Source organism: Pipra filicauda, unplaced genomic scaffold (genome assembly GCF_003945595.2).
Source record: "Pipra filicauda isolate LSUMZ 115617 unplaced genomic scaffold, ASM394559v2 scaffold72_size3293161_pilon, whole genome shotgun sequence".
In the NCBI taxonomy this organism is placed as follows: Eukaryota; Metazoa; Chordata; class Aves; order Passeriformes; family Pipridae; genus Pipra; species Pipra filicauda.
In genome coordinates, this window is record NW_024104898.1 from 684,709 (window position 1) to 699,082 (window position 14,374).

The 14,374-nt window shown below is 38.2% G+C and overlaps 1 protein-coding gene across 3 annotated transcripts in view; it reads left to right on the forward strand.

The window, feature by feature from the left end:
- BIRC6 (baculoviral IAP repeat containing 6) overlaps positions 1-14,374 on the forward strand; it is a 171,858-nt gene that overhangs the window by 89,089 nt on the left and 68,395 nt on the right. For all 3 annotated transcript variants that reach the window (XM_027735004.2, XM_039389497.1, XM_027735005.2), the window contains exons 49-56: positions 62-256; positions 2,950-3,150; positions 3,772-4,051; positions 7,034-7,290; positions 8,444-8,552; positions 9,034-9,255; positions 11,987-12,767; positions 13,686-13,829. In XM_027735004.2, the coding sequence (XP_027590805.1) occupies positions 62-256; positions 2,950-3,150; positions 3,772-4,051; positions 7,034-7,290; positions 8,444-8,552; positions 9,034-9,255; positions 11,987-12,767; positions 13,686-13,829 (2,189 nt within the window). The remainder of the gene's footprint in view (positions 1-61; positions 257-2,949; positions 3,151-3,771; positions 4,052-7,033; positions 7,291-8,443; positions 8,553-9,033; positions 9,256-11,986; positions 12,768-13,685; positions 13,830-14,374) is intronic.

Consider the following 14,374-nt stretch of genomic DNA (forward strand, 5'->3'; position numbering starts at 1 on the left):
TCTATTGCATGCTTCTGAGCAGTATTGGGTTTTTTTTCCTCTCTGCCCACACTATATACAGGTGGTGTTCAACTTATCTGTAACAACATGGTAACAAGCACAAGAGCTATTGTTAACACAGCAAGAAGCATGGTTTCAACTATTATGAAATTTCTTGATTCTGGTCCCACCAAAGCGACAGATAGCAGTTTGAAAGCTAGAGTTCTAGCTTCGGAGCCTGATAATGCAGAAGGAATTCACAATTTTGCACCTTTGGGTAAGTAATACTTCTTTCTCTGGATTAATATCCACTGGTCATTTGAATCTGTATCAAGTTCTTAACAAAAAGCTTTGCAATAGTGTCAGATGTTGCAATACTGTTAAATTGTCTAATCAGAGCAGTTGCTGGTATTTCAAGATAATGCTGGGGATGAGGTTAGTCTTCTCCTCCACAGGTAATAAGACCTCATGTGGGCAGGAGAAGGAAGGAAAGGGAGTGATCTGTACCTGATGAAGTCATGCATCAAGGCGAGCCCGTTTCTCCTCCCCTAGGTCAGGGGATGCCTAGTTCCAGCCCACATCTGCCATAGACACACTAAGACTCACTGATTTCACTTGAGGCACATCGGGTTTGATGAAGCTGTTAGAGAAGAATAGCAAAATTGGATGACAGAGAATGAAACTGAGCTGGGTCAAACAGTAGAAGAAGCTGGAGCATAAGGCTAATACTGCTGATGGTGTTCTCACATCTACACCTAACTGCTTTGGTGTTGCCTGAATGAGCATTTGTTAGAAGTGCAATGCTTTTTTGATATCAATACAATGGCTTTTAGTTAACTAAAAGGCCTGTGTTGTAAGATGTAGAGGTACTGCAATACCTTACAAAGGCTCCTTTTCACCACTAGTGCCTTTATGTTTTCTGTTGCTGCCCACTAGCCTAGTGTAGCCCTTGCATAGAATCATAGAATCAGCCGGGTTGGAAAGGACCTCTGAGATCATCAAGTCCAACTCTCAGCCTGGTTACTAGACCATGGCACTAAGTGCCACATCCAGTCTCATCTTAAAAACCTCCAGGGACGGAGAATCCACCGCTTCCCTGGGCAGCCCACTCCAATGCCTAATTACCCTCTCTGTAAAGAACTTCTTCCTAATATCCAACCTAAACTTCCCCTGGTACAGCTTAAGACCATGCCCTCTTGTCTTCCTGATAGTTGCCTGGGAGAACAGACCAACCAACCCCCACCTGGCTACAACCTCCTTTCAGGGAGTTGTAGAGAGTGATGAGGTCTCCCCTGAGCCTCCTCTTCTCCAGGCTAAACAACCCCAGCTCTCTCAGCCTCTCCTCATAGGACTTGGGCTCGAGTCCCTTCACCAGCCTTGTTGCTCTTCTCTGGACCTGCTCCAGCACCTCAATATCCTTCCTGAACTGAGGGGCCCAGAACTGGACACAGTACTCCAGGTGTGGCCTCACCAGCACTGAGTACAGGGGAAGAATCACTTCCCTGGTCCTGCTGGCCACACTGTTCCTGATCCAGGCCAGGATGCCATTGGCCTTCTTGGCCACCTGGGCACACTGCTGGCTCATGTTCAGCTTTTTGGGAGTCTCAAAACTCCCAGGTCCTTTTCTGCCTGACTGCTCTCCAGCCACTCTGTCCCCAGCCTGTAGTGCTGCAGGGGGTTGCTGTGACCAAAGTGCAGGACTCAGCACTTGGCCTTGTTGAACCTCATCCCATTGGAATCAGCCCAACTCTCCAGTCTGTCCAGGTCCCTCTGCAGAGCCCTCCTGCCTTCCAGCTGATCGACACTCCCCCCCAGCTTGGTGTCATCTGCAAATTTGCTAATGGTGGACTCAATCCCCTCATGTAAATCATCAGTAGATATATTAAACAGAACTGGGCCCAACACTGATCCCTGGGGGACACCACTAGTGACCGGCCACCAACTGGATGCAGCCCCGTTCACCACCACTCTCTGGGCGCGGCCCTCCAGCCAGTTCCTAACCCAGCAGAGAGTGCCCCTGTCCATGCCACCTTTTCCAGGAGTATGCTATGGGAGGTGGTGTCAAAGGCTTTGCTGAAGTCCAGGTAGACCACATCCACAGCCTGTATTCATACAGTGTGTCTCAGTGACAAGAGGGGAGAAAGAAAGGATTAATTTTAAAATTTCTGGAGAAATTGTTGAACAAGAGAGAAGTTCATACAGTCCTGTCATTCAAATTTAAGAGTGTCAAAAATAATGAAATTAAAAAAGAAAAGGAAAAGAGGTTTATTTGGCATAATAGGGGGGCATTAGAAATCTTCTACCTTGCTCTTCACAAATTTCTAAAAGGTAAATTTAGGAATCATGCAAATGTTGGTTCTTTATCACTTTAAATAGTAAAAAAGTATGTATGGTGGTAGGCTCTTGCATACCTTATCTCCCAACTTATGAAGTTCTGCAATTCTTGATGTTCTGCCATAAGTGCATCTATCTTAATATTTAACTTACAGTCAGGAGCTTGCTTTTGAAATTAACCTTCCAGTTTTCCTCAGTACATTCTGATTCTCATCATGTTGCAGAATTTGGTTATAAAATTGTTTATGTTGTAATATTTAAACCTTTAAAACCTTCATTATGTTAACTATGAATTAAATGAGTTCAAGTTCTAAGCATACTGTTCAACCTGCACCTTTCTGGTTGGTTTGTTTTTGTCACATACTCTTGAGAGTAAGTTTAAGATTTTGGTAGCAGGTGTCCCCTAGCAAATTTCAAGGACGTGCACATGCATATAGATGTATAAACTGCCTATTTAAAACAGTCTGAGTAAAATAAAAATAACTCAGCAGTTGGCATTATTACAAATATGATGTTATCAATAAACCAAAACAGATGAGACAGGAAAAAAAGTGTTTTCCACAGTTCAGGTTGTAAATTAACCTGAGTTTTATTAATAAACATTAATAATCAATATTAATGGTGCTGTTTTTGAAGGTTCAATCACCTCAAGCAGTCCCACTGCCCAGCCTGCTGAAGTGCTATTGCAGGCTACTCCTCCCCACCGACGGGCTCGGTCTGCAGCATGGTCGTACATATTTTTACCTGAGGAGGCTTGGTGTGACCTCACAATTCACCTTCCTGCAGCTGTGCTGCTCAAGGAGATCCACATCCAGCCTCACCTGGCCTCTCTGGCGAGTAAGTAGATTCACTGACATTGATGACAGTTCAAAAATGTGAAGGGTAGTATTTAGAAACAATACAAAGTGTAATCAGAGGAACTAAAGCTGAGAAGTTTTTTGAATAATGCCCATAAAATAAGTTTGCAAAGCTTGCTAGTTCTGCTTTCCTTGAGAATGGAAGGCCCTGCCCCTGCTCAGTTTCTTCTTGAGTGTAGTAGATGCCTTATGTTCCTGTTAATATGTCAAAAAAACCTTGTCATACTTCTCAAAACTCAGTGAGAACATGATATTGGTCAAGGGTCTTACGCAAAATGTATGGTAGTTGGAAATAAGTATGAGATTTTCAGTTCTTATTGTTGTAGCTCTGATAGGGAAAAGTGTGGTGTTTTTAGTGACAGGACTTTTCTTTATCTGAAGTCTTTGAAATAAACTGTATATACCATGTATCAAAAGGCATATCCATTTTAAGGTATACCATCGCTCAACTCAAATACTCCAGCTGCAGTTCTGTAGTAGCGTTTGCCTGAGATAATTTCAATAATTTTGTTCTCTTTTACATCGATACATGTTCAACACTTAAAATTTAAATGAGTACAGATTTTTAAATAGTGTTAAACCTTCTTATCTTACTCTGTAGCTTGCCCTTCATCAGTGTCTGTTGAAATAAGCGCAGATGGTGTCAATATGTTACCTTTGTCAACTCCTGTTATCACAAGCGGACTCACCTATATAAAGATCCAGCTGGTAAAAGCTGAAGTTGCCTCAGCTGTCTGCCTTCGTCTCCATCGTCCTCGGGATGCCAGTACCCTGGGGCTCTCTCAGATCAAACTGTTGGGCCTCACAGCCTTCGGAAACACCTCCTCTGCAACCGTCAATAATCCCTTCCTTCCCTCTGAGGATCAGGTCTCTAAAACAAGGTAAGGCTCTGGTATCAGTGGACAGTGTACTAGTTCATGGTTTAGGGTTTTTTTCCATGGTGTTTTCTGCTCTGTGTCAGGTGTTTCAGCAGCAAACTGTGCCTTTTTTTTTCCAATACAGAAGGCAAATATAAGCAGTACTTTTCACTTATTTAATTGCATGCTTAAATCTGCATATGTAAAAGGGAATGTTTCACCCCTGCAATGGTGAAAGAATACAAAGCACAGGAAAGCATTTAGAGTTGCATTTTGTGGTTTCAATGAGTAGGCAGTTGTCAAAAAAAATGAAGTACCGAAATATTTCTTATTCCTATTGAAGTCAATAGAGTTACATAATTTTTGGAGCAGGAATAGAAATAGAACAATGGAATGTTTTTTGGAAGTCATATCTAATATTTGTGTTTGCAAACATTTGAGAAATAGGAACTGAATGTTGTTACAATTCTGGCATATCAGCAAGATTTCTTTTCAAAAGCTTTTATTTGGTTAGGTGACATGTTGAGTTTCTTACTCATTTTTAAATAAAAATAAAAAAACCCTTAAAGATTTTAAAAAGAAGTGTCAAAGTTTTTCAACTTTGAATTTGATGTGTCGATTTTTGAGATTTTCTTGTTCTTAAATTTAGCTTATTAAATTGTAAAAACTCATTAATTTAAATATTTCATCTTTGAATCTCAGTGTTGATGAATTTGAAAAGAGAGCATTGGAAAGTTTTAAAAACCTTTCTTTTTCTGGGAAAAACTTTGAGACCATAAGTAAATTTAGAGAATATGAATACTGCTTAGTGTATATTTAATAAAAACTGTATAACTGAAATTGGTCTTTGCTCTTGAATAGCAGTAAAAAAAAAATTTATAGCAAAATTATACCACTGATATATTTTTACATCAGAAAAGGTTATAATACAGACACACAAGAATAATCAGTGTCTAAAGAAAGATTGCGAGTGTATGTTCTTCATGTTCCCAGACTTGGGATCTGGATAGACTTGAGAGATGGGCTGATTCCAATGGGATGAAGTTCAATAAAGCCAAGTGCCGGGTCCTGCACTTTGGCCACAACAACCCCCTGCAGCGCTACAGGCTGGGCACAGAGTGGCTGGAAAGCAGCCAGGCAGAAAGGGACCTGGGGGTACTAATTGACAGGAAGCTCAACATGAGCCAACAGTGTGCCCAGGTGGCCAAGAAGGCCAATGGGATCCTGTCCTGTATCAAAAATAGCGTGGCCAGCAGGACCAGGGAAGTGATCCTTCCCCTGTACTCTGCATTGGTGAGGCCACACCTTGAGTATTGTGTTCAGTTCTGGGCCCCTCAGTTCAGAAAGGATATTGAGGTGCTGGAGCGGGTCCAGAGAAGAGCAACAAGGCTGGTGAAGGGACTGGATCATAAGTCCTATGGGGAGAGGCTGAGGGAGCTGGGGTTGTTTAGCCTGGAGAAGAGGAGGCTCAGAGGTGACCTCATCACCGTCTATAACTACCTGAAGGGAAGTTCTAGCCAGGTGGTGGTTGGTCTCTTCTCTCAGGCACTCAGCAATAGGACAAGGGGGCACGGGCTTAAGCTCCGCCAGGGGAAATTTAAGTTGGATATCAGGAGAAAATTCTTTACAGAGAGAGTGATTAGGCATTGGAATGGGCTGCCCAGGGAGGTGGTGGATTCACCATCCCTGGAGATTTTTAAACGCAGATTGGACGTGGCACTGAGTGCCATGATCTAGTAAATGGACTGGATTTGGACCAAGGGTTGGACTTGATGATCTCGGAGGTCTTTTCCAACCCAATCGATTCTATGATTCTATGATTCTATGTCTTGACATGTTTTATTGTGGCTTTTATTGTGGCTTTCAGCTTAATTTTGTAATTATCTCAAGAAAGTAATGATATGATAGCTATATTCAATAAACTTGGATATAATTTTGGTTTAGACATAACAGAGAACTTGCTCTCTTCTAATTAATAAATCTAATGCATCTAGGAGTACATTATTCCTGAAATAAAATTGTAAGTTTAATTTAAGATCTATATGTAAGTTTGCCTTTTTTTGAACTATGATAAAGGTTAACTGTGAAAACAAGTTAACCTGCTAGTTTAGAATTTGTCAGTGAAATGATGCCATTTATTTTGCCGTATTGTGCCAACTTAGATTGCCGTATTGTTCATGATGCTAGTTTGAATAGTAGTGGATTTTATAAATAAAGTCTAATTAATGTGTTTCCAAATTGATTCAATTACGATAGGTTTAGTTCTCAGGATTTATTATTAAAAGGAATTCTGAATGATATTGTCAAAGAATAAGAAAGACATGAGAGAAATGTAGTGGCTAACACATTTTTAATTGCTGTGCTTTTTCTGTATGTATTTTAAGTTATGTTCCTTAAGGTTCAGTGTAAGTTATTGTAGATGTGTATGACCATAAAAGTTTTAATGTCAGGGAATTTGTTCAGGTGTGTAATTTTAATGCCAACTACTATTGCATCTCAACTTCTTTTAATGTAAAAAAAACAAAAAACAAGGAAAAAAACCCCAAACAAAACTAAAAACCAAACCAAACAAACAAAAAAACCCAACAACAATCCACAACAGCCAAAAGAACCCAAACCCAAAACCACCCCACACCCTTCCACTATTATAAACATGTCCCCTTCTATCCTCCCCCCAGTAGGTTGGCCCTATTGGAAGAAATACTTATGAGAATCGAGAAATCTTGAGAAACTTTGATACTGAAACTTGCAGGCTCTTAACTCTTCCTACCCACAAATCCTGCCTTTCTTACAGTCTTAATCCAATGATTGTAACAGCATTACTAATGTTTATTACATTGTGGTCTTACATTCAGGCATTTGCTTTGCTCAGATGGTGTTTGATCATGACACGGAAGTTTTCTACAGTACTTGTCCTGTAGTCTAATACAGGTAGTTGTGCTGTAGATGAAAAATAACATAATAAGAAAATAATACATTAGCTCATTTTTATGTTTTCCTTTTCAGTATTGGATGGTTAAGATTATTACACCACTGCCTCACTCACATAAGTGATTTGGAAGGAATGATGGCTAGTGCTGCAGCACCCACGGCCAATCTGTTGCAGACATGTGCTGCTTTACTAATGTCACCTTACTGTGGTATGCATTCTCCAAATATTGAGGCTGTACTTGTGAAAATTGGGCTTCAGTCCACCAGAATCGGCCTAAAATTGATTGACATTCTTCTAAGAAACTGCTCAGCATCAGGGAGCGATCCTGCAGGTGAGTGCAATGTATTTCTTTTCAGTTGTTACTTAAAAACATTGCTTGTATAGAAGTACAAGTACAGTATATTTGTATGTTATTTTCAGATTCGGAATCTGGGTTGCCAGAACTTGCCACTGTGTTTTGTTATGCTTCTGAGTATCACAGTCTTTGTACGTGGGTAGTTCTGCAATAGTAGAGCAGTGCATTCAGGATTGTTTTGGGTTTTTGGAATTAGATAATGTTTTGAAGACAAAGAGTAGGATGTGCAATGTATCCTAAGTGTCTCTTACTTTAGATACTATGTCTAGATGTTTCAAAATAAAAAGCATCCATAAGTAGTGCTAAGGAAAACAAACAGCAATATTTGGGCAGCAATAGTCAGTATGAATTCTGAATAACACTAAACGTTGAAAATCTTTGTTTGTGGAGGTATGTAATTAAGATAGAACTACAGTCTATATCCCACAGTGAAATTCTGCAGAAGCTGTTCTGTTAATGCACTGAGGGGGTTGTATTTATGGTTTCATACCACTTTGCTGTTTTGTGGCTTTTAAAGGAAGAAAACTAAATTCCTGTTTTTCCTTTTTGGAGGTTGCTAACAGAAAACACTCTTTTTAAAATGGCTTCCATGACTTCTCTTTCCATGAGTTAGCGTTTCAGTGTAGATTGCTATCTTTTGCTGGAATGATGTTAGATAAGAGAGTAGTTTCCGGCAGGGCAGGAGATGAACGCAGTGAGAAGATGAATAGGAAATAATCTGAGGAAATCTTCAGCTGTTAGTCCCATTGATGGAAATGGGAGTTAAATAAGCTTCCAGTTTGAAATAAGTGTTTGCTTCTGTGAAGCATGAGGTTTAATAGCTTTATTGGAGTTAGTCATGTCTTTTTGGAATATGTTGAAGAAAATCCTACTATGTAAACTTTTAAGTCCTGTATCTGATAAATGTAATGGCTTTTCCTTTCATAGTAAAGCTGAACATTGCATTGAACATACAAAATGCTCAGTTTTGAGGCAGTGGTGTGTTTTAAGAATTGCATCCTTCTGTTAATGGCGAAACTTAATTAAATGTTAATATTGCAATTCTATAATGTCATTAGTACACTTAAAAAATATGTATGTAAGTACTTCTGTTATTTCCCCTCCCCTTTTCTTTTTTTAATGCGGCAAGATCTGAATAGCCCTTTACTGTTTGGAAGATTAAATGGTCTCTCTTCTGACTCCACAATAGACATTCTTTATCAGCTTGGAACAACTCAAGACCCTGGAACAAAAGATAGGTAATGTTACTTGGGTTGTCATGTGGAAACATATACAAAAATAGTTGGCTAAATGGTGCTTGATATTAGTGCACAAAATAAAACTCTTTTGAAATCTGATTGTTACAAGATAGTGGAAGTGCAGAAATCTGGAGAAGCTTTCCTGCTTTCTCTTCTAGCTCTTTGCATGCCTTTTTTTCTGCTCTTATGAATGTGATAAAATTTTGATTTTCAACCGATTTTTCTCTCAAACACTCAGGACTCAGTTACCTGTTATATTTTCTTTTTCTGTAGAAAGTTGATATTTGGCTATCCAAGATAAGTGTTTTAAATTAATTTTAGCCCTGATCTAAGTCTTGAGAAAACAGAGCTTGAGCTCACTCTTGAACTTTACTTCCAGGGAATAGATAAATGCGTAAATTGGATTACAAAAAAAACAGCTAATTTGGTTTTGAGTGTTTCTTTGATCCTTTATAGTGTGCAACATCATCTTGCCTTACAGAATTCAAGCATTGCTGAAATGGGTCAGTGACTCTGCAAGAGTTGCAGCTATGAAAAAAGGTGGCCGGGTCAGCTACATTTGTCCAAATAGCTCAACGAGAGAGTATGGTCTTTTGATGCCATCCCCTTCCCACTTGCATTGCGTGGCAGCAATTTTGTGGCACAGTTACGAATTGCTTGTTGAATATGATTTACCAGCATTGCTCGACAGAGAGCTTTTTGAGTAAGTATAACAGTTTTGCAACACATTATTTTTATAACTGAACTGTTTTGTTCACTAAAATGATACAACTTAAAGTGCACTTACTCGTGTTTCTGTTTATGAGATCTTTTAGCAGACTAATCTCGTTGATATTGTTTGCAGTAATTTTCACAGTACTTATAAGTGATCTTCATTAGTATACTGTTATATAAGCATTATTTTATTTACTGTGGTATCCAGTATCTGTAACAGATAGCTGAGAACTAGGAAGCCAGGGGAATTTTTTTCTTGAAGTTTTTTATTTGGACTTTTGTTATGGCCAGTCTGATTTGAAAAAAAGAAAAGCACAAAATCTGTAGTGAATCTTTAACTATGAATTTGTCAGATGTTGGTGGGTTCTAAAGAGAAATTCACTCTAAACACTAAATATGTACTCTTAGTGACTCCAATTTGAAAATGTATGAGTTAATATTCACAATTTCTGTTGCTTAACCATCTCTTCTGTTTAAAGAAAACAAACAAAAAAAAGCCACATAACTTTGTTTCATGTGCTTTATAGAAATGCAGCTGTTAAATTACTGTATCTAGTCAAGCGTCTTTCATTTGTACCGTTGAATACAATTCCAGTTAATGAAAGGAACTTCGCACACATAATTTTGTTGTTGCCCTTTTTCTATTACCTTACTGTCTCCTTGAGGCACAGACAAACATTCAAACACCAGGAAGTGAATAATTTACAGTTATAGGTACAAGCACATAGAGCTTGTATGTATGTGCAACGTGATGTCTTTAGGTTCATGATTACAAGTGAGACATTTTCTGAAGACACTTCAGTGATACTGTCATATAAATAATTGTTAATTCAAAATGAACTTGTTCATTTTGAGAATCAATTTAAGGGTTTTAAATTACAAGTCAGTCCTTTTAGCAATACGCTTTAACAAAAATACATTTTCAGGATATATTTTCACATTTGAAAAGGAAAATCTTTAACAGACTTCCTACAATGGATAGCCCATTTAGATTTATAATAGATATATAAGTGGGTTTCACAACTGAGTTCCTGTCTTTTGAAGGAGAGTATGTTGTTTTCATACAGGGCAAAATGAAAGAATGCTAATAAAACCATTGTACCTAGTTTGACTACTCATGTTGTAGTATAGCCCCATTCCTCTACCTCCTGCCAGACAAAAAACTATATCTCATATCAGCCACCATCTGGAGCAAATTATAAAAAACATTTTTCAGTAAATGTAAAAACATTGGTGTCAGACTTAAGGATAAATAATTCTTCTAATAAAAATAACTTTTCGTGTGTATTCTTCATCCTCTTTGATATTGTAACTTTTGAAATATTTTAATGGATTCTAGCTATAACTCCCAAGTTTCTTCTTCATGTGATAACTTACTTTTTTCTTGGAAATATTTTCTCATCATCGCCATTTTCCATTTCAATTTTTTTGCTTTGGCCAGTGGATACTAATCCTTAGTTATTTTTAAATATGTATTTGGAAAAAGAAATCTTATTTTACATAGAGCATGAACTTATCCAGAAAATTTTGGCATTAGGATTGTGTGACTGTATAGTTGGAGAGGAGTTTAAGTGTAGCTTAATTATATGTGGACTTTGGGAAATTGTGACTGTCTTTCCAGAGTTATGGGTCATTTGGTCACTGAAATGAGTTTTGTGTTGGGGAGGGGTTTTATCAGCCATTCTCTAGACTGGTGATAAACTTTTGGTTAGACCTGTGCTCTGTTCTGCTTTCTCGGAGTGCCCTTAGTCTAAACACAGAATAACATTTCCATCCAGAAGAGGGAAAAACAATCCTTGTCTTCAAATGGGAATGTAATATATAATGATACATCCAAACTTACTTAGTAACGTAGCATTGAAATGGCACAAGTGTGTGTTCACCTTCGTATGTAAATGTTAAGCTAATGTAACTTATATATGGTGTCAAGGTACTGGGAATGCAGTTTGGAAAACTGCGGGAGTTTTTTTAAGTATTTCACCTACTCTAAACAAGTCTGTGTGAAGAAAGGATCATTTCACTGTTTTACAAGTACCACTTCTGAAATTTAGGCTTGAATAACAGGAGGTAAAATAGCTTCTGCATTCATGTGGCTTGGATTAGCATTCAAGCAGGTAGTACTTGGATGTAAGTGAGGTCAAAGGTAGGTGGGATTTTAATATCTCTGAGGAATAATTCTGTTGTTAACTTACATCCTAAATTTAAGTTAAACAAGGGGACAGCGAGGGTAGTGTTGTTCAACCAACAAGATTGCTGCTACTTTCCCTTTTTTTTGCAGCATCTTTAGGTAGAAACCCAATAAAGCAAATCCTAAAAAATTTTGGAAAGATGATAAATTACTTTCAGTTCTTGCAGAGGATTGAGACCTGTGCATGTGTGTGAGATCCTAATAGCTGCAGCACAAAGAGGTTGCAGTTGGTTAAAAAGCAGATAAGATGTTGACAACTGACAAAAGACTGAAATCTGTTTTTCGTGTACAGCATACCAGAAAAGTTGGGTTTATATCTATTTTGAATACAATACGAGGAAAGTAATTTAAGCATACAGTTAAGAAATGCCTTCTGGGTAATCAGTGTCCTGCTTTCAGGCTCAGCACAGTGTTTACAACAGCATCTACAGTAGTTAGTCATAAATATGGACAGATGGTTTATGAACTAATGGAAAAAAATGGAAATATGAGTGGCAAACTGTGTATTGACATGAGTTTCTATCTTCTACAGGTCACTGTTTAACTGGTCCATGTCTCTTCCCTGCAACATGGTTTTGAAGAAAGCTGTTGACAGTTTGCTTTGCTCAATGTGCCACATCCACCCAAATTATTTTTCCTTACTGATGGGATGGATGGGTATCACTCCTCCTCCAATGCAGTGTCAACACAGACTGTCTATGACTGATGACAGCAAAAAGCAGGACCTTAGTTCGTCTTTAACAGATGACTCTAAAAATGCACAAGCCCCTCTTGCACTAACAGAATCTCACCTGGCTACTCTTGCTGCCTCATCTCAATCTCCTGAAGCTATCAAGCAGTTATTGGACTCAGGTTTGCCTTCACTGCTCGTAAGAAGTCTTGCTAGTTTTTGCTTTAACCATACTTCTAGCTCTGACTGCACTGCACAATCAATGGATGTCACCCAGGACAGGCTCAGGAGGCATCATGTTCCACAGCACTTTAATAAAATGCCTATCACGGCAGACCTGGTTGCTCCTGTTCTCAGGTTTTTGACAGAAGTTGGCAACAGCCACATGATGAAGGATTGGTTGGGTGGCTCTGAAGTCAATCCACTGTGGACAGCACTTTTATTTCTGTTGTGCCATTCTGGTGCTACCTCTGGAGGACACAATATGACGGCGCAGCAGACCAGTGCAAGATCTAGCTTGCTTTCTTCGACTGTAACAACAGGATTGACCACTCAGCAGAGGACAGCAATTGAAAATGCAACAGTTGCTTTCTTCTTACAGTGCATCTCTTGCCATCCGAATAACCAGAGACTTATGGCACAGGTAAGAGAGAAAAATAATAATGTTTTAATTTATTAGTAGCTTCAGCTAACTTTGAAAACTTTCTATGTTTTTTATCTTTCTTTCGTATAATTTGGAGTTTTGTAAGCTGTTATTGACTGGGAAAGTTTTATATTAAAATTGTTAGCTTTTTGATCTGAGTCTGAAAAGTATAAAAGTGTTTTGGCATGGCCATGCAGTCCTGTGTTTAGATTTGTATTCCTCTTGGTTAAGAGGAATAAACTTTAGACCAAAATGCAAAAGACTGTATTTAATTGGATAGGTCTAAACTTCTGTGAAATGGACTTTGAACATCAAGCTTCATACACATATTTAATATTAGTCACCTAAGGAAATTTCTTGGCAAGTTTGCTTGTGCAACCTGTGTCCAAGGAAATACAGGCTATATATTGCAGAACATGGCTTTGCATTTGCCATTCTAGTGCAAAATCAGCTATCTTCCTCACATTCATTAGCCTTGCCAACCTAGCTGAATAAGAGTATAATGAAGAAAAGGTTTTTCAATATTAAGTATTATGATGCCCTAGGAAGAGGTAGACCTCAGTAAAAAAATTGGGTCAGTTCTCTGTTAATGGCTGGTAGTAATACTGCATTATGCAGTGGGAAATTTTTGCTTTAGAAATTCAAAAGCTGTTTTTCTAACTATTTTATTTTCAGGTTTTTATCTTTTTGAGTAGTCTATGTATTCATAATTGTTTTGCTATAGTCAGTGTTTAGAACTTTTATATGAAGAGCCTTATTTGCTGCTGGTATTTTCTTCAGTGGTGCTCATTTCTGATCTGGTTTGAATGATAATGGGAAGGTAAATCTCAGGCACTGCCTATTGTGGCCATGTAGAGCTGTATTTTAGAGACCTAAATATAGAAATATTTTAACTCTGATGTCATTTTGCATTCTCAGGTTCTCTGTGAATTGTTTCAGTCCTCTCCTCAGCGTGGGAACCTCCCAACCTCTGGAAATATTTCAGGATTTATTAGAAGGCTTTTTTTGCAGCTGATGCTGGAGGATGAGAAAGTGACTTTGTTTCTTCAGTCCCCTTGTCCAGTAAGAATTTTTGATACCGTATGGTAAACACGGAATAAATTTAGCCTTTATAAACTAAGTCTGGGTATATTCAACTTTGAAATGTCACACAGCAGCTTTTCCTGCTGCACACATGAAATTCTGGAAAGTGCTGTTGAATTGTAAGTCGGCATTTTAGAAAAAAATTCAAGGCACTGTGTTAAGATAAAGTCATCTTGTTGAAAATATACTGCTTCTGAAGGATCTGACAACTGAATTTATCTTACATAAGACTTTTTATAAGTATCCTTACACACTAGCAGCAAATATAGATAGAATATCTAGTCCTTTCAGTAGTCCTTATCAGTTTCATTAAGGATTGGTCACAGTCAAAATTGGCGGAGATCCTTCAGCATTAGCCAAAATGCCATGAATAAATTCTTGAGTGACAAATACTTGAATTAATTTATAAAGCAGATGTATGCTTTATGCTTCCACATGCTTCACTGGAACAGAACTGTAATTAATGTCTGAAGTGTTCTCCATTGAAGGCTGTGAATAAAAAAAATGGGAAAAACAGAAGTTAT